Raw genomic sequence first — 20702 nt, 5'->3', positions numbered from 1 at the left:
CAGTAACACACACACAGACTCAATTCACCGCTCAGGACAGTTTTTAAAGAAAATAGTTTTTTGCCGCTATATTAATACTCTAAATATTGTATAGGGAACCTTTAAAGAAAATGCAAGTCTACAAAGTGTGTCCCTTCCTCTTTTTAAATGCTCAATTATTTTAAGTAGGAAATCCATTCATTTCAATGCTTTTGCAGGGGAGGGTACATTAAAGGAGCAATGCATAATATCCAGTGTTCATATCTAGTGTATCAATAATATGTTAAATGAATGGTCAGATTCAGATTCTATTTTCTGTAATCTATACTTATATAATCTATTTATTGTTGGAGAGTACTTTACGCTTTAACCATATTATATTAAGACCAAAGGTGTCAAGTAACGAAGTACAAATACTTTGTTACCTAGTTAAGGAGACATTTTGGGTATCTATACTTTAATGGAGTATTTTTTTTTTCAAACAACTTTTAACTTCTACTCACATTGTCACGCAAATATCTGTACTTTCTACTTCTTACATTTTAAAAATAGCCTTTTTACTCCTATTTCATTTTGGTTTGTCATCGTTCAAAAACAATACACACAACAAACAATCCAGATAAATTCAATTCAATTCAATTCATTTTATTTTGTATAGCCCAAAATCGCAAATTACAAATTTGCCTCAGAGGGCTTTACAGTCTGTACACATGCAACATCCTCTGTCCCGAAACCCTCACATCGGCTCCAGTGGACCTCCTCCACCAAATTGTGGATTGAGTGTGTATGTCCACCGACTCATTAGCCGTCACTGGAAAATGGGTTTATGATTTCTTTGTTTAAGTCATTGAGCATGCGGGTGATACATGTGTCCCTCTGTTGTTTTAGCGTCGCCTCCCTGAATGTGTCATATTGTAACAGACTGAAATGTTCTGTGAGCGAGGTTACAGATTTTGTCCTTAATGGACATTTTTCCCCCTTACAATACTTTTACTTTTTTACTTTAAGTAGTTTTGAAACCAGTACTTTTATACTTTTACTTAGGTAAAAAGTTTGAGTTGATACTTCAACTTCTTCAAAAGTACTTAGTATCTATACTTCTACTTGAGTGATGAATGTGAATACTTTTGACACCTCTAATTAAGACACTGAGAAGGTCAAACACTGGTTCCCATCACTTGTTCATGACATTCTGCGCAAACCACAGTTTGAGTCATATCATTACCATGGAAACACTGACTCATCATATTTGACCTTTGTAACTGCAAACCTGAGGTGGAATCCTCCATTGTGTTACGTTATATTGTATGATGCAGCACCAATTAATGACTTATCTATTGTACTGCTGGTTGAGCTTCATCCACTCATTCAAATAAGCAACGGATCTGTTTGTTTATGGCATTCCACTCTATTTTCTCATGTTTTCACAATAAATGGCCAAACAAATATGCTTCCAATACTAAAAAGGGCATCTGATAACAGGAAGTCCATCAAACTGAATAACGAACTTAAACAACTAACATGTCTGTAGATGGACCACAGGAGGATGAAGTTTTGTAATCCAACAGGCACTTTTCCTTTGGATTATTGCAGAAAATAATCTCTGTGACAAACAAACGTTTAGGATTGTCACACATATTGTTCAGCAAGCTCATCATTTTGAAACCGTGAATTCACGCAACACCTACGATGAAGTTTACAACCATTCTCTTCATTTTATGTTAAGCACAAACCTTATTTCAGACATGTCATCAAAAACACATAACTTCAAGCTTATAAAATGCTCATGCTTATAAGAAGAATGTGTATTTTAGGATAGAAGCTTTCCGCCTGTTGAGGCATTAAAGTAGACCTCAGTACATCACAGCTATATTGGCTCAGACGGCATCTGTTTCACCTGCGTTGATGAAATTGACTCACCTCGCTGGTTCTGGGAGACGGCGTACATCCTTGTAGCTGTGATTGTCTACTTCTCCTCCGACATACCCATGCTGGCTCAAAACTGGGCGGCCGAGTGTCTTAGACCATTATCAATCCAAAGAAGAGATAATGGAGGGAAACACCTGCAGGTGCGTGTTAAGCCTCAGCGGAGCAGAGGCCAGGCGTGGTGTGAAGATATCAAAAGTACACACAGACAGATTCAGCAGCAGCAGCAGATTTCTCGCTCTCTTTTCCTCCCGTGCCTGCACACACACATCCTCTCCCCTTCTTGCTTACTGTGCACATGCGTTGAACACATCCTGTTCCACATTGAGGCTCACTGAGTGTAGAGAAGAAGCTGATGCTCAAGTAAAATGTTTTGAAAGAAAGATGTTGAAGTATAAACTTACCTTAATGCTGTGCGCATCTGTTCTTTCTCAAAATGTTTGCATTAATTAAACAAGTGTTTGATGAGGCGCTCCGCTAGTGCTACAGTTCATGTGGGATTAGTCAATGTTTTGAAACAGATTTTATCTCGATTGCTTTAAATTCATTTTTTGAAAAACATTGCCCATTCCACTTTTAAATAGCCTTCTACCACGTCCCTGTGGGCCTGGTGCTCACCACGCCTGCATTACTGCTGCATGAGTAGGCCTATAGTCAACCTAAAAGGGGCAGGTTGCCACTGGATCAGGAGATGCGTGGTTCTGATCTGTGGCTCCTCCAGTTCATGTGTCCTTGAACCGAACACTTGCGAACAGGTGTGAATGATAAAAAACAACAGGATCGCGTAGCCTCTGATCAGTGTGTGGTATCTTCTGGAACGACTCCACTGGATGGAGGGGACGTCTCACCTGTGGGCTGACCCGCTCCAGTCGGCGTCAGAGGTACTTTCAGAAGCCATAACCCTGCACACCAGAAGCCTTGTCAGTAGACTGGTCCTTTTGAGATAAGTTTATTTGATCTACGTCATTACATCGTCAGACAGTAGTAGTAGATGGATCAAGTCCAAGCAGTGGTAGTCGTTTTTTTGAGTGGGTTTGTATGACGGCTCAGAAAAACAATCCGATATCCCGACATTTCCACGTTCATTTTGCTCCACTGACCTGGAAAAAAAATTGAAATGAAGCATGCAGCAGTCACTTGCCATTGAGAGGATTTTATTTTTGTCAGCTGTACAGTCATTTACCAACATGCAGACCAGACAAAGGTTTCTTCGGTTTTCTGCCCTCGAAACAGGGACACCTTGAAAAACAATTCACTCATAACTATTCTGTCAAAAAGGGACATGCATTGTGTAAAACAGTGTGGTTCCGTCCTCCAGCTGAACAAGGAGGACATTTTGGACCCCATTCCTCACAGAACAGCAGTCTGGATTTCAGTGTCCATGCTTCCTTTCTGCAGGTCTGCCATATAATGGTGGCCATCTTACTGTCTTCTTGCTACAGAGAAAGTGTCTCCCTCTAAGAAGGACAGATGTTGTAATGACAGCCTGTGGTCAAACTCGCAGGCTAATCAGCGTTAATTCTCTTTAAAGACCACATAACAAGTGGATTCTTTATTGATGACAAGGAGAGAACATATAGCAAATAGATAACGCCGAAAGGATAGTGGGGAGACTCCCTCCTGATAACTAAGTCACATGAGGTTACAAGAAGGCCCTTTTGTTGTTGTACTAGCTGAACATCATTGAGTAGAAGCCACTGGTTCAATCACTGGTTGAGAGGAGCAACAGATATAGAGCCCAATGCCAGGAAACCTTTCAATATGTTAAAAAATAAGCTTTTAAAAGTGTATTTACCTACAAACGTACAATAATGATCCTTTACAGTGGAGGATATTTATACATATATATTGAAAATATCAGCTGACAATAGTGAGCTTTTCTGCTTTTATTGACTTTAGTGCAGCATGTACAGAATCTGACACAGCAGGGGGCAGAATCACAGCTCACGACAGCGTACGCTCAGAAGTGCATAAACTACAGGTTAACACCTTATTATTTTAAAAAATTGACATTATCGAGTACCTTATCAGGATCAATCAAAATAATCCATTCCTAGTTTCAAAACCCAATATGAACTGGAAAGTAAATCTTTTTAAAAAGGAAAATGCTGGTGTTCCCTTGCAGAACACGTTTCAGATAAATTGACATAATTCCATGTTAATTGAAGTATTTGGAATGTTCAAAATCCCACCTATAAAACAACTGAATCAGAATTGCCTGCATTTTCTCTATCGAGCAAAGGACCAGTCAAACTACCTCCTTCAAAATGTGGTTAAGGAGGAGGGTGAACGTTAACCATGAATGACACACATCTTCCCTCCGTGATCGCTAAAAAGCATGTGTGTTGGTGATGGGAAACAGAGCATTTCATTTGTTTCCAATACTACTGGATTCACCACTGCCTAGGCTTCATTAGAATGCATCTTCTGGTGTCCATTTTCTCATGAATAAATCCCTCTGTCCACTTACCTCGGTGACCAAAGGGACCATGTGTTCAAACCGGCCGAGGAGGAAAACCACACTTTTGGGGGAAAATAATATACAGATAACTGAGGTGGTATCTCATAGACAAACTCAAGTACCATATACAAGGTTTCATTAAGAAATATGTACGTATGTGTATATACAAATACACAAACATATAAAAGGTTTGGATTTAGCCAATCTGCGCATTAGCAAGAAGAGCCAGGAAGTCAAAAATGAATGTAGATCATCTAAGGTCTCCTGTGGAGGAGCTGAATCGTTCACGGCTGGGTGCGTGGGTAGGGACAGACACAGGATGCGGCTTGTGGTAGAAACAAGTAGCAAAATACACAATGATTCACTTGGAAGACATTCAAACGGGAAAGAAGCATTTAAGGGAAGTCTGTCATTAGCTTGGATGACATCGTTATGGAGATGTCAGAGGGATCTGCTAGTGTGTGTGTGACCCCCACAATCCTCAGTATGCAGTTGATGGACATGGATCTAAAGTTTGTGTGTGTATAAATATTTACACGCGGCTCCGCTTTGGTTGTTTTTCCTGCCGCCATCTTTGTCGCAGCCACTTCAACGGAGGCAAAACGGCTGCCTTTAAAAGCTCACACAGGTGAAGACGAGGCCCTGAATGTGAAAATGTTAACCTGTGCTAGCCAGTTTTTACTCATATGCCGGCTACATTCACCGGTCCATCATACTGAGGATCATCTCTGGAGTCAGGTCTCCGTTGGCAGCTGCGGTGGCCGTTTCCTCGTTCACAGGCAGCTCGACAGTCTCCACCCCTTGCCCGTCTAGCTCCACCCCTTCCACGGTCAGGGCCAGTCCCTGCTCCACAGGTGTTGCTTCAGATGTTTCGCTGTCCTCCTTCTTAACTATAATGTTCTCCACTGCTCCGGTGCTCTCATCCTCTACGTGAATAATAGCAGCAGCTGCAAAGCACAAACAACACTGAACATGAGAGCTTCATTCAAGAGTAATGGCAACAAACAAGTGGCATTGTTCACTGGCACATGGAAACAACTTGTCTGAAAGCTGTGCCTCATACGTTACTAGAGACAGTCGCTGTTTGTGTCAAAGTCAAACAGTCAAAAATGGAAGATTCAATAAAGTAACACCTGAACACCATATACCAAGAAACAAAGCGATCAAACGTTAACGCATTATAAATGGTCTATAATATAAATGCGCCATAAATGCATTAACGTAGCAATCCATTAACGCAGACAATTATTATCATGCGTTTTTCTTCTTTTTTTTCTGCAGCGGGAGGGGCTTAACACTGCTGCAGACAAAAACCGAGAAAATGGATTAAGATAATGTTCTTTTAAATGGACATTTTATTTAAAATCTCTACCAGACAGCGTAGTCAATAAAAGCAAAGCTATTTGTAGCCACTGCAAATGGAAAATATCTTATCAATGGAGTACTATGAACAAGAAGTACTTAAAGGCGTCAAAACAAGTGGAGCGAAACTTCTACAGACTATGAAATGACGAAAAACCAACTTTTTAGACCACTCTACAGCATTCTAACAGGGACCCTTACTATTGAACATATGTATTATTATGTTTTTTCTGGTACCCGTTCAGAAATATGTATACATTATATGTTAACTGTTGCTCCGAGAGTGTCTCTTATATTTAAATTAAAAGGGTGTAATAATGTATTGTTGAATTCAATACAGTTAAATAGTTTCATCTTCCTGAGTAACTAACTTTAAAAGAGGCCAGAAATAAGCATACAAGCCTGTTTTCAATGAAAGTCAAACATCACGTGTTCTCACCGGAAGCCGCTGCCTTGGCAGCCACCCTGGCAGATTTGCTCGGTGTAGGAGGCGGCTTTGGTGCGTTCTTTGGGGGACGGCCTCGTTTCCTCTTGACAGGTGGCTCGTCAGGAGCTGGTACTGGGATGGCAGCAGGGGCCTGGTCCAGTTCCATGATTTCTGGCTCCTCTTCTTCTTCTTGCAGCAGTGGTGACTCTTCCTCACCATCATCTTCTCCCTCCTCGTCCTCATCCTCCAACTCTTCATCCAACTCAGCATTATCCTCCTCTGCATCAAACATAAACAATATAGAGACACCAGATAAAATGATCAGACCAGAGTAAACCTAACGTCTTGCCCACTGATGGCATACAATGTAAAATTCTCACCGCTGTCTTCCTCATCTCTCCTGCTCCTCATCTTCCTCTTTCTTCCTCTCCTTCCTTTCTTCGGGGCTGGGGCTCCATTCTCTGCATCCTCCACCTCACCATTGCAGTTCTCAGAGTGGCGAGCCATGGTGTTCTGCAAGAGCACACGGTTGTGTAAACTTTGATAACTAGTTACTGGTTAGCACCAACCAAGTGTGTGATAGGTAGGAAGAGTGTCCTCACCCTGCGAGTGAAGGTCTTGCTACACTTGGGGCAGACAAAGGCAGTGGGGATGAAGTTGGGGTCGTGGTAACGTTTGAAGTGCATGTCCAGTAACTGCTTCTGTCTGAAGGTCTTCTCACACTGACTGCAGGCGTATGGTTTCTCTCCAGTGTGCGTTCGACGATGCATGACCATGTGGCGCTCCTGGACACAGCAGCATGCGAGACACAGTTACACAAACAGTGCTACACAGTTCTTCTAGGACGCTGAGACTAAAGCATTTTGTTTTGCTGAAAATATTTGGGATTGACATGAAAAGATAAAAAAGCGAGTTTCGGCCTGTATTGTAAGATGGAAAATCCAACAGAGCCACAGTACAACCATTTGGAATGTCATGAAGAAATAAAGAAACCACTGGCATTAAAGTTGCAACGATTAGTCGACATAATCAACATTGAGTCTGAAAAATTGTCGACGCGGATTTCTATCGTCAGCGTGTTGTATATTCTAAAAAGATTGCGGTCTTTTTCTTTCCGTATTGCAATGCACTACAGGAAGTGCCGGGGGGCGCTATCGCTTCTATTTTCTACATGCACCAAGGAAAAGAAGAGGTTTATCAAGTTGAACAGGAGAGACAAAAGAGTTTGGGAGTATTTCATCAGCGAACGACAGCAAACAGGACAACGTAGCATCTGAAGATCAGAGTTGTCGTTTCAGAGCATCACCACGGCAACGCAGGAACATTTAACACGTGAGCGTGCTGGGGCCACCGCGTCTTTCCTCATGGGTAAGTTTAGTTAACTAAAGTAACGCTGGCCTTGTTAGCTTATTTTAAGGTTTACACTTATACACTCACCTAAAGGATAGTTAGGAAAACCATACTAATACTGTGTTTGACCCCCTTTCGCCTTCAGATCTGCCTTCATTACGTGGCATTGATTCAACAAGGTGCTGAAAGCATTCTTTAGAAATGTTGGCCCATATTGATAGGATAGCATCTTGCAGTTGATGGAGATTTGTGGGATGCACATCCAGGGCACGAAGCTCCCGTTCCACCACATCCCAAAGATGCTCTATTGGGTTGAGATCTGGTGACTGTGGGGGCCATTTTAGTACAGTGAACTCATTGTCATGATCAAGAAACCAATTTGAAATGATTGGAGCTTTGTGACATGGTGCATTATCCTGCTGGAAGTATCTATCAGAGGATGGGTACATGGTGGCCATAAAGGGATGGACATGGTCAGAAACAATGCTCAGGTAGGCCGTGGCATTTAAACGATGCCCAATTGGCACGAAGGGGCCTAAAGACCAGGCAACATTTTTCCAGTCTTCAACTGTCCAATTTTGGTGAGCTCTTGCAAATTGTAGCCTTTTTTTCTTATTTGTAGTGGAGATGAGTGGTACCCGGTGGGGTCTTCTGCTGTTGTAGCCCATCCGCCTCAAGGTTTTGCGTGTTGTGGCTTCACAAATGCTTTGCTGCATACCTCGGTTGGAACGAGTGGTTATTTCAGTCAAAGTTGCTCTTCTATCAGCTTCAATCAGTCGGCCCATTCTCCTCTGACCTCTAGCATCAACAAGGCATTTTCGCCCACAGGACTGCGGCATACTGGATGGTTTTCCCTTTTCCCACCATTCGTTGTAAACCCTAGAAATGGTTGTGTGTGAAAATCCCAGTAACTGAGCAGATTGTGAAATACTCAGACCGGCCCGTCTGGCACAAACAACCATGCCACGCTCCAAATTGCTTAAATCACCTTTCTTTCCCATTCTGACATTCAGTTTGGAGTTCAGGAGATTGTCTTGACCAGGACCACACCCTTAAATGCATTGAAGCAACTGCCATGTGATCGGTTGATTAGATAATTTCATTAATGAGAAATTGAACAGGTGTTCCTCATAATCCTTTAGGTGAGTGTATGTTGGAGAACAGGACGTCTCGTGGAGAATGCTTGCGAACGCTATTATGTTAAATGCAGTGTGATAAACAACGAATCATTGTTGTCATTTTGTCCGATCTGAATATTCAACCTCCAGCTAGCACTCTTCAAACAAAAGATTGTCGGAAAAAATAATTTCATACCAACAAAATTACGAGAGATTCACTCTAGAATAAAAATTATGATACTAATCCTACAACGTGATATAGCTGTTTTTTCTCTCTCTTTTAGTACTAAGCAAAGGCGCGTGTGAATTTGTCCCTCAGAGGCTGGAACCAGCATCCTCAACATGTTCCTCACTTGTCACTTTTAAACGCATATTTGCACTTGCATTTTGTATTACTATTTAACAGAGGTGGGACCAAGTCATTGTTATGCAAGTCACAAGCAAGTCTCAAGTCGTTGCCCTCGAGTCCCGAGTCAAGTCGAGTCAAAGACAAGGCAAGTCCCAAGTCGAGTCACAAGTCACAGCCAACAAGTCTCAAGTCGAGTCACAAGTCTTACCATTTTAGTTTCGAGTCATTTCAAGTCCTCTTATTATAGTGGGGACGGGGAACCCTGGGTGATGGTGCGCTGCCTCACAGACCTAGACTACGAGGGGAAGGGTAATGGTGGATCGACTGTGACTGTGTTATAGTACTGTAACGCTCACCCCAATGCTGCAGCGTAAATAAGGAGGCGATGACTGGCTTGCAACTCCGCTGCATTTATTTATATAAAACAACTCAACTTCGGTCACTGTTGGCCGTCACCACGCCGAACGAACACTTCCGCATACACGGCCCCCCAAAACTCGGGTTGTCTCGCGTAACTACAGCTGGTAACAGAGCATAACGTGAACACATGCAACATCTGCATAACTGATTAACTAATAACCTTAACTCAGCTCATTACAGTACTTTAAAACAGACGTTGACATAATGTTGGCGAGGATTTCCATCGGAGTCTGAATCCAGGTTCAAAAACCCCGATTTTTGTAACCATGAACGAGCTGTCTCGTTGATACGGTCAAATGGACTGCAGTGATTGGATGTCGTGCAGGCAGCGCTCTCTGCATACAGGTGGCGCAAATTTTTTTGACAGATGCAGATAAACAGAGCGCCGCGGCTGTGTGAAAATGTTTTCCCCCAGTTTTCCCCCAGTCATCAAATTCATGACTCGAGTCTGACTCGAGTCCAAGTCACATGACTCGAGTCCACACCTCTGCTATTTAATGTATCCATCATGATGGTTACATTTGTATTACTTTGTTACTCAAATACATTTTAAGTTCAAAATCCAAAAGTAAATAAACAGCCACACGTTTAAGCCAAAAAGGAACGCTTGCCTCTTTGTTTCCCCCCGTCCTACAGTGTTAAATGTGTGTTAAATACTCATGAGATATAGGTTGATTACGAAAATAATCATTAGTTGCAGCCCTTACTGGCATTCAAAGCCACAGGAAAACAGTAGTTGGGGACAGAAACATTGTGAGTTGTGTAAATAAGAATATATTTAGTTTAATTAAAAAAAACCATGGACCAGGACATACAGTGCTTTTTATAAGTAATAACCCCCCTTAGACTACATTTTGTCATGGTATAATATGGAAGTAAATCTGTGTAATCGGTTTTGAAAGAAAAATGTGATTGAATTTCCAGCACTGAATATTTATGTCTACCAGCCAACCTACTAAACAGAGACTGACGACCATGCATTGATTGACTTGATTGAGCGATGAGGGAAAACATGGAATTCCTCATTTGGTCGGAGTATGGAAACCCACCCGATCCCTCCAACAGATATTTCAATGAACACACCTGGCGGCAGCAGTAGTCACACATGTCACATTTGAACCTCTTCTCGTTCTTATGGGACTTCTGGTGCTGGATCAGGGCGTAGCGCTCGTGGAAAACGGCGTCGCAGTAACGACACTTCTTTCCGGTCTCAATGAATGAGTGCTGCTTACGAAGGTGGACCCCTTGAGAAGTGCCAAGATAACAAAAGAAAGCACATCAAGGGAATGAAACCACACGGCAAAGTGAACCACTTGTCCACCGAATTTACACTCTGTGTGTGTGTGTGTGTGTGTGTGTGTGTGAGAGCGTTACCCAAGTCACTCTTGCGTGCGATGACTGTGTCACAGTGTGGACAGTGAAATTTTGCCACATTCTCGGTGTGTTTCTGCAGAATGTGCATCTTCATGGTTCCACTCTGGGTAAATCGGGCGTGGCAGATGTAGCACTCGTAAGGTTTCTCTCCTGAATAGAGGATTGAGTTGAAGACAGGTGTATTCATATTTAAGGTATAAGCTGCTAAAATGTAACAATATTCATGGGGCAAGTTACACATTTCATTGATTTCCCCAAAAGTACATTTAAACAATCCTGTGTCCATCAGTACATGCATCCTGAGGTACATGAATGAGGTAATAAAGGTCAAATGAGCCCCCACCTCTTTGATTGGAAGGCAATGTTTAGTAAGGGAGCCTCCAATTGAATGACTTAAAAAAATATGCATGTTGTAAACCCTTAAAAAAAGTCAAAAAAACCTTAACTGCTTTAAAAAGGTGGAGAACCAAAGTAAAGGCGACCATTTTACCTGAGTGTGTTCGCATGTGTCTCTTCAGCTTGTACGTGTCTCTGCTGGCATAACTGCAAAGACTGCACTGGAATGGACGTTCTCCGGTGTGGGAACGGATGTGACGCTTTAGTTTGCTCACCTGCACAACATCCACACACAAACCCGTACATTTCAAGACATGCCATTATGTCACTTTTTAATCTTTATTTCTAATATATGTAGTCTGTCATCCAGCGCTGCCGTTTTACACAAGCACAATAACTGATATATTGTACAAACAGTGTAAGCTAGTAGTAATCAGTTAAGTGTCCTGTTAGTAAAAGCGTTGTTTACCTCCACACTGGCGTAGTCACACATGGAGCATTTGAAGGGTTTCTCGTGTGTGTGTTTGTAGCGACGATGACGGACCAACTCTCCACTAGTCACAAAAGCCATATCGCAGTCCGTACACTTGTGCGGACGAGTTCCTGCATACATAAAAAAAGGAGTCAGCTGTCGTCGCTGCATGTTTCGGTATCCTCTGATTCTATGAATACGTGTGGTATTGTATACCAGTGTGTGTGTTGAGATGGTTTCTCAGCAGGGTGACCGTCCTGAAGGCTCTTCCACACAGGTGACATTTGTGAGGTCTCTCGTCCGTGTGGCTCTTCATGTGTCTGTCCAGGTTGGAGCGTCGAGGGCACGTGTAGCTACACAACTCACACTGGAACGTCTTCTTCACTCCTAACACACAAAAATGACAGACACACATCTTTTATGAAAATGACTGTGTTAGAATCAACACCTAACATTACCTATCTGTACATGACGTTTATGACCTTTAAATAAGCATCGGCCAAAGTAACTCAGTACTATGGTAGTCAAGTATAGTCGAGCAGATGGTTCCGCTGACCGAACATTAAATAATGTTAAATATTTTGAGCTATCGATCTTGGTTGTCACCATTACAAAAATGTCACTTAGATTTTGCAAACAGCTGTCTCACCTTTCTTTTTGATCTTGGTAGGTTTGGGTGGTTTCATGTTGCCCACCACTTTCTCAGCATTGACCTCAGACAAAAGGCCCTCCTGCTGTTCCTCCTCAAAGTCATAGACACTGACATCCATGTCTTTATCTCCTTCAGCGTAACGCAGACGACTCTTCTTACCCTGGACAAACAGTGAGCCATCAGACCTCATCTTACGCTGATGACAGTAACTAAAAAAAGTCTCAGACCCCCCCCCCCCCCCCCCCCCTCCCACAACAAAGGGACTGAGATACATCTATCTTGCCTTCTTGCTCTTTTTGAATGCTCCGGATGGGGGCTGATAGTCTGGGTCTTTAGCCCAACTTGGGTCGTCATTCTGAGGATGAATAGGCTCCTCCGCTTCATCCAGCAGCTGGTTCCCCACCTCCTCATCTTCCTCCTCCTCTTCTTCAGGGTGTGCTTCTCCTTCTTCTTCCTCCTCCTGCTCCACTGTCTCCACCTCCCCATTAGCTCCAACCTTAACCACCTACCCGGGGCATTCATACAAAATCAAACAAGGTACAGTTCAACAACATTTTGGTGCAAGGTCCGCAAGGCAGAACTAATATCTAACCTGCCATATGATTTAGTCCCATGTATATCTATAGTACCAACAGACTGTCAAATCAAACAATGAAAGTTCAATTAAATACCTACATATTCTAACACATTTTAAAATTCAACTCTATTAATAACTAATCAATGACAGATGCTTCAATTTAAATAAATGTTCAAGTAAATTAGGGTACAGAGCAGTGTACGCCAAAACCAGCAGACAGGAACAGCTTTTTCCCCTGGGTCGGATCTCTAATGAAGACTTAGTCAGCAGCCCCCCATCTCTACTTGCTGGATTGGAAATATTACATTTGTAATTGTATGTCAGCATTAACCTAAATGTAAGTAGTTATTAGTAGTGGTATTGATTCATATTTGCATGAACTGATAGAAAGGTAGCCATGTGCAATAATACATTGAAGATACATTGAGATGCTATTGAATTGTTGACAGCTGAGTCTTGATTGAATTCACGCAATCAGTGTGTGAATGATGACATCAAGTGTTAAAGCGCGTTGAGTGGTTGAAAGACTTGAAAAAAGAAGAACAAGTACAGTAAACATTTACTTTGAGTGGGTCTGTTTGTTCACCTGAAAGCCTTCTGGCAGCGGCAGGGTGTGGCAGATGACTGGGTCTCCGTCCTTTGGCATAGCAGTGGTGTCTACAAAGGTGCCTTGCTGCAGGGCCTCCACAGTAGTGGCGGAGACCGGCACCTGGACCAGCTGGAGCTCCCCAAGACCCAGAGCAGCCTGTTCCTCCATGTTCACCACCTGAGAACAAGGGGACCCGAGGTCAGCACACACCACACAGTGCCTTGCCTAGGCTTACAACTTCAGAGGGGTAGTAGTCGGGCAAATGGTTCAGCCAGGAAAACACTGCCACACAACCAGCCAAATAAGAAATACATGGAGGATGCTGTCACATAAAATGGCTAGAGGGCAGCACCCACCTGAAGTGTGATGATTTGAGTCTGGTCCACTGTTGTTACAGTTGCTTGGTGAGCAGCACCCGCCACCCCTCCGACGACACCAAGCGTTGCTGATGATCCTCCCACTGCAGAATCTATCACCTTCAAAATACACTAAGCCTTAATAAGCTGTTGCATGAAAGGTCAGGGAGAGGTATATCTTTCAGAAGGGACATAAGGACTTAACAGTCAGAGAAATCTTTCAATAAGTCTTGATAACCGTTACATCACATCAAACACAAAGCTCTTGCCAATGAGCTTACCTCAGTCTTCATCTGCAACAGGGTGGGATCCAGTGAGTCCATAACCATCATTTCAACACTTGCTCCACCATCCACACCAACCCCTACTGCTGCCTCCATCAGCTGGTGCTGGGATGCTGCTACCCATCAGTCACATGAAACATTGGTGGAAATAAAACAGTCAATCAAATTGTCCACAATGAATCACTTCAACTAAACACTAACTTGGACTTGGGACTTCTCTATGCTCTGTTTAAATGTGGGACAGTTTCATATGCAATTAGAGGGAACCTTGTTCCAGGACGACTCCTGATTGTCCCTCCATCACGCCCCCGGCTTCTGCAGCTTGCTGGAGAAGGTCAGCCACCATGGCATCCTGACTGTGAACAGCCTGGATCGAGGGAAAGTCTTTGGGCGGGACCTCCGCACCCCCTACACCCTCCATTGGCCCTCTGTCCATGATAGGTAGGAACTGTAACATGTGGAAACAAAAATTATCTACAAGTGTACTCCGTCACCTCCAGGCTATCAACAACAAAGACACGTTGCTTAGAACAGCAGTGTTGAGTCTCACACCATGAAAGAATAAGCCCATTTACCCTATAAAACATGAAATGAAATAGATACCCTTTAAGGGTCGTCAAAAAAAACAACCTAGTCTTATAACCAAACACACCCTAGCATAACACAACACTGTAAAAAACCTTTTCTACCGGCACGTCCTATTGGGCATCTCTACTGCAAACAAACTGGTTAAACATCATTTGACATGTGACATCTGTTTGTTACAACAGCATATCATCGGCGTTGACAATTATGAGGACTTTTTACAGGCGTTTTTGTTTTTAAATTCTGACTTTAACCCTCAATTACTGAAATATATAAAAAATAGAATGAATCCAACCTGATCAGCCTCATGTGTCTGATTGGAAATGAGGATAAATGAAATAGACAGCACTGTTACGTTTGTGTTATTGATCACAAGGACTCACACATTTTTTGAAAATGTTTGTACAATATTTAAAGCAGAGTTTTTTTGGTCATTGGTCAAGCCTCGGAGGCTCTTTAAAGGCCTTCATTGGATGTTTGGCAGCACATTTAAGGCAGTTACACAGAGAGCCCAGCCGGGCAGCTGTCGCATTTATGCAGCAGTATTTTTGTAGCTCTCCAAGCCGAATCGTAGAGGGAGCTCTCTGCCATTATATACATCTGTGGCTATGATGCTCAAGGTGGGCTTAGAATAGAGACAAGCGGGCGGCGGATGCAACAACAACTGCCAAACCCGAGCACAGCGCTACCACGGACAAGAAGACAAATGCAACATCTGACAGTGGAAGAGGACTTATTTCGGGGGATAAACATATCGCGTATCTGCTCCTAGAGGATCAGTGGCCGCTGCTCGCCCGTTCACTCGAATGCCTCGTCATCCTCTGGTCCGTGCTGGCCTGAGCTCCCCGGCTTCCCTTCGCCAGCAGGAGAGCGATGTAAATACACGTAAAGACTGGTGCGATCATGACCAGTTTAGTTGCGTGATGCACTAAATCGATGTTTAATGCGGTTGCTTTTAGGGCACTTTAAAACGTACGGGTTCTGCGGGAATTGGGTGGAGAAGGGCCTAGTTACCTTCTGAGCAGACTAGCTAGCTAACGCTAGATGTTGGTTAACGTGAGTTGCTACATTTAACGTTGGGTTTACGTGCGTATGGTTTAAATTGAGTTACGTAAAGTAACGTGTGTGCCAATAGCAATATCGCCATATATTTTGGGATGTTAAGGTTTGTCTTAAACCTGACCTAAGGCAGGTTTAAGACAATCCATTCAAGCTAACGTTAGCTACGATAAGTTAAACCCGCCAGTTCCCATGTTGTCAAGCCTGTAAAGACGGGAAACAAAGAAGCGAGAAAATGGACGCCCTGGCCTAAAGACGCCAACCAAATGGAAGTACTGTTAAGTTACCATCGACGACATTTTGAAAGATACGTACAAACTAAAGCGGGTTGAGTATGCATTTAGTATCACTTCGGTTATTTAAACGTATTTTGACGGGGTTTTCAATAACGATAGAGGGAGACAAACACTCTCCGACGAGCTGCCCGGACCCAGAGCCCCATCGTGACACCTAGAGGCCGATTAAAGATCCTGCAAACTCCCCCCTTACCAGAAAAGTACTGTTACTTTACCTCTTTTCTGTGCGTTTCTCTCCTCGTTCAACTCGACCGAAAACAGGGAGTCTTTCCCACAAAGTTAAACACGCCGCTGAGAAAAGCAGGCTTCTTCGCAGTTTGTTTTAATCCTTCTCCCGCTTTAGCAGAGTAGCCTCTGCCACAAAATGGCAGTTGGGATCCAGTGCGCGTGTGCGGCCGCTGGGGGGTGGTGTCGAAGCTGCTGCAGACACCCTGATTGGCCAGGAGGGGCGCCTCGTTGGAATGCATTGTATCCCGTTTATTACAATGATACGGGTCAATTCTTCTTTCAGGCCCATCGTAGATATGTGGAAGTGTTTATTGGAATAAAGAAAAACATCTTTTTAAAATATTAATTCATTTCATTTAAAATAATTTATTGGATTTAATTATACAAGAAGTTCTCTGCTCTGTTTAATGACAGCAGTGTGCTTTTAAAACTGCTGTCTCATCAGAAGCAAACGGCAATTTAAAACAGATAATTTATGGTATTTTTAATGCTTTTGAACGGCACACTGTACAATCAACAAACCAAATGGCACATTTCTAAAGACATTTTAATAGTTTGAATCCGAACTGAATCCAAAATGCCTTTTATAACATACAAATTCCACTTCCAATCCTGCACAATTGATTTCTTTTGTGGGTAAAATATAAAGTGCTGCATTGATTTTTTTCACTTCTCCATTCTTAAATAAAGTATATCATGGATATATTTTTGCATTCCTGTTATCAAAACCTTGAGGCACTTAAAACACTGAGATGCAGACGTATAGCTCCAGATTGTTGCTGGCCTTGGAAAACCCTTTGTGTAAATAAATCAAACACTATGGAAGCCATCATTTACATATAGAAATAGTAACACCATCCTTGTATTATTATTGCTATGACACTGCAGCCTGTTGCCTCTGTTCTGTATCTCTGGATACAGAGATTAAAAACCAGAGTTCATAGATAAGCCTAATTTCTTTCATACATTTTTCAGCCCTAATCCTCATATTCATAATCTCAGTCCACTTGTATTCCTAACATAAATATAAGAAGGGCATCCCCCTCCTAATTAGTTGACTAATGTCTTGCCTCGATTCTTAGTCACTATTTTTTGTATAACGAATTGCTTAAATGAAATTCCCCTCAAACACAGGATGTAAAGTGAATCTTTTATGTGATTGTTTTACAGATACAGGATTCAAATCAACCAATCAATAGTCAGCTATATCAAAATGAGTATTAGTCGACTAAGAATGTCTTCAGTTGACGGCAGTTCTATATAATAATATTGCTAAAATTTTAAAGGTAAATTGAACCATTACTCAGAATAAATATTGAGTCCATGGCCCCTAAGATGTGAAGATGGCCAAACCCTTAGAAGCACAGCAGCTACTGATTCTCCAAAACGCGTTGCTCAGTCAAAGCCGTTGGCACATTGTATATTAGGATCCTGAGCACTCCTGCCTCCACTATATACATACTCTAATTCTAACTACTGTATTGATTATGTGGAATGTGCACACGGTGGGCAAAACAATCGTTCTGCAGGACGAACTGAAATTGTGAGCTGATGGCGATAGCAAGTATCAGTTATTACAATTCCTCCAGTGAAACATGAATGTCCATTCGTTATATGTACAGATATTTCAGTCCGGATCAGAAAGTGGTGGACAAACGACTAAACCATACATAATGTTTCATGATATCATAATACAGAGAATGAAACACAGGAAAAAACAATGGCAAAGTGCAGCATCACTGTGGAACAAATGAAACACGCTTACAATGAACAGGGATTAATCGATTGGTTTTACCACGAGCAAACCCTTTAGGAACCATTGCATCTCTAAAGAATGAAACCAGACTTTTTGTACCCTTTGTACTCACTTACTAAAAACCACGTTCTTGGCTTCATGTTCGTTGTTTCCCAATCTTGCTTTGTGGTTCCGATTTTTTTAAAGAATTCTGTATCAGTAAAATGATGTTGATATTATGTTATGAGGTTGTCATCTCATTATAGCTCTTGTAATAGTATAAATGACAAAATTGCATTCTGTTATTGAAATACTGAGTCAATATGAAAATACTAATGAAATTCTAATCTTGTAATTCTGTGGTTTGTGATGAAAACATAATTCATAATGTTTTTCCTCAGTGAATGCGATGTTCTTACTTTGGATATTGGTCAGGAGCAGATTTGCAGATTTTAGTATGTAATTTGAAAGTGAATGGCATAAAACTGCAAAAGCTCTGGCCATTTGTGATATATGATTCCATGCCTGTGGACAATTGGCTTGGAATCCTATTCAGTTCTATTAGGCTTATTCCTATTCAAATGGAGGATGCGAATGCGAACACAACAGAGGCAAATACAAATTCAACAGAACATCATACAATCTGAACGACCGAAAAGAAACATTGTCATTAGAAGAGTAAAAACATATGCAATAAAATAAAGTATACAAATATAGGATTTAAACAGATATATCGAGTGGCATACCGTCATATATGTATTTCCATAAAAATAAGATATGTCATTATTATAAGCAGTAATGGCACTGAACCGCTGAACCATTCTCTGTGCACAAGCAGCTCCACACCTTCCTTACAGTCTCTGTGAGCTATGCGTTGTCTTTGTTATTCATCTGTTGCCACTATAGAATCACTGTTCCACATGAAGGCCTGTGAGCCTGTCAAAACATTCAACTTGTATCCCCTGCGTCGGATGTTAATGAGCTGGAAGCAGAAGTGCTTGGACTGCTGAACCTGGAGCATCAACAAGTCATCCGGAGCGACACAACACATCCAAATGTAAAAGAACGTTATATTCCATCACATTAACAAATGCATTCCTAATCCCTCCGACAACACAGTGCTACGACCTACAGGACACCGGAGGTCTCAGTCAAGGATTCAAAGCCTGCTGTGATTACAGGTGCTAGTTTACGCTCCCAAAATACACAATCGTCAAGATGTATTTTTATATTCATTTTCACAACTTTGTGTGTCCACACCTGACACCAGGGAGTTTGGGGGTGTGATTGTAAGCCACGACACCACGAAGGCATTGGAGAGTTTGAAGTCATCTCTGTTTGAGTTTGAGCGATGATGGAGAGGCCGGGATGCTCCACTGGTTCCCTGATGTGGAACATTGCTGAGACATCCAGATAACGTACTACACTGTTTCTGGTTGTCTCTAAACCTTTGGTCTGTCTATCCCAATTTTTGTGGACAGGATAGCTTAGTAAAGCCTGGAGGTAAAGTCCTCAAATGTCACACAAATCTACATTGCTGCCGCTCAGGGAGGATGTCCACTGATTACAAATGTCCTATTAGTCTGCGCGTCAAAGACTCATCACATATCTGTTAATAATAAACAGTCATCTCTCTTCATTGGTCTCTCCTGATTTAAATATATAATGGGTCCCACATAATGTGATGACATTTTGGACAGTTATGGATGTAAACTGCAACTTGACTGGTTGGCGGACGTATATCATTTTTTTATTAATACCTCTGTGACGCTTCAGTAGGGATCTGAATAAGTTCACAAACCCAATAATGTGACGGCGGTTCCTGCAATGAAAGAGGAACTGATGTGTATCAGTTCAGAATATCTATATTTTGAGAACAAAGCAATTTTTGCTCCTATTAAAGTGAATCCATCACGGTGTGTTTAGCTGCAGTGAAATGGTTACCGTAGTAACCTCCTCTCCAGTTTCAGCTCATCCTTTCCAGACTGTATTGCACAGTGTTGCAGGTCAGCACTGTTTATAGCATTAATCAAGGTTGGCAAACAAAACAGATAAAAAAATAAAATACAGTGTAAAGGACTTTGAGTGGGCACTGTGTTCCTCTTTTGGTCACATTGACTTCATTTGGAATTGACCGTGACTCGGTCACTAAAAGCCCACGGGCACGGACTAGTCTTAAGTAGTCCAGACTACAGCATGATGCCACCACAGCTATCTGGCATAAGATGAAATGTGCGAGCAGTGGCTTTAGTAAAGGCAGGACAGTAGAAGTAGATTAGCTTTTTACTTTGGAATATTTACTCTACGTATGCCTACTGGGTTACTGAGGAAAGCGGAAGGAAACAAGTACAAGCAACGCAACATTCTGGGAACTTAGTAGGCCATGACATTGGCAACCATTTAACAAAGTAAGTTCAAAGAGCTTAAAACTTTTGTAAACATATTTGGATTTGTGTGTGGGACATGAAGAATCCACATTATCTTTTTACTCAAGCCTTCCTCCTTCCTGCCTGCTCACATTAGAAATTCTTAGTAGTTAGTTATCACACCTTGGTGTGTTTGTAGCTTACTGACTTGCCCTGTATAAAACAGTGTGTATATACTGTATATGTGGTTGGGTTTGTGTGTACAGTGGACAGGGTTAGAAAGCAGTGCTGGCCATGCTTCCTGGAGCGAAGAGTCTCGGTATGCTGTCCTGAGACGTTTCCACGTGTCTGTAGGCCATCTTCCCTTCCTCGCCTGCACCATGTCATTCAATGAAGACAAA

At 42.1% G+C, this 20702-nt stretch overlaps 3 protein-coding genes across 5 annotated transcripts in view; all 3 read right to left on the bottom strand.

The window, feature by feature from the left end:
* LOC119195596 (uncharacterized) overlaps nucleotides 1–1927 on the bottom strand; it is a 42329-nt gene extending 40402 nt beyond the window's left edge. Inside the window, 1 exon segment of the mRNA XM_062562985.1 lies at nucleotides 1900–1927. Within this exon segment, the coding sequence (XP_062418969.1) occupies nucleotides 1900–1927 (28 nt within the window).
* A 1849-nt stretch (nucleotides 1928–3776) lies between these two features.
* On the bottom strand, nucleotides 3777–16354 carry LOC119196671 (transcriptional repressor CTCF-like). Of its 3 annotated transcripts, none has more exons than XM_037452563.2 (16): nucleotides 16188–16354; nucleotides 14300–14480; nucleotides 14030–14148; nucleotides 13749–13868; nucleotides 13390–13569; nucleotides 12510–12731; nucleotides 12224–12386; nucleotides 11791–11961; nucleotides 11572–11705; nucleotides 11257–11377; nucleotides 10767–10916; nucleotides 10476–10636; nucleotides 6758–6940; nucleotides 6536–6668; nucleotides 6168–6434; nucleotides 3777–5313 (listed from the first exon to the last, which is right to left on the bottom strand). In XM_037452563.2, exons 2-16 carry the CDS (start codon nucleotides 14466–14468, stop codon nucleotides 5066–5068), a joined length of 2541 nt encoding a protein of 846 aa, XP_037308460.2. In that variant the 5' UTR covers nucleotides 14469–14480; nucleotides 16188–16354; the 3' UTR covers nucleotides 3777–5065. The 3 variants fall into 3 exon arrangements, with proteins under 3 accessions (XP_037308460.2, XP_037308463.2, XP_037308462.2); XM_037452566.2 differs by having other exon boundaries at nucleotides 14030–14145; XM_037452565.2 differs by lacking the exon at nucleotides 16188–16354 and adding an exon at nucleotides 15992–16012.
* Nucleotides 16355–16729: 375 nt separating this feature from the next.
* Nucleotides 16730–20702, bottom strand: part of LOC119196670 (rho family-interacting cell polarization regulator 1-like) — a 34578-nt gene continuing 30605 nt past the window's right edge. Inside the window, exon 24 of the mRNA XM_037452560.2 lies at nucleotides 16730–20674. Coding sequence (XP_037308457.2) covers nucleotides 20577–20674 — 98 coding nt within the window. The 3' untranslated portion in view covers nucleotides 16730–20576. The remainder of the gene's footprint in view (nucleotides 20675–20702) is intronic.

Source organism: Pungitius pungitius, chromosome 6 (assembly GCF_949316345.1).
Source record: "Pungitius pungitius chromosome 6, fPunPun2.1, whole genome shotgun sequence".
NCBI lineage: Eukaryota > Metazoa > Chordata > Actinopteri > Perciformes > Gasterosteidae > Pungitius > Pungitius pungitius.
The sequence above is the reverse complement of the archived record's forward strand: the minus strand, read 5'-3'. Positions and strand labels throughout refer to the sequence as shown.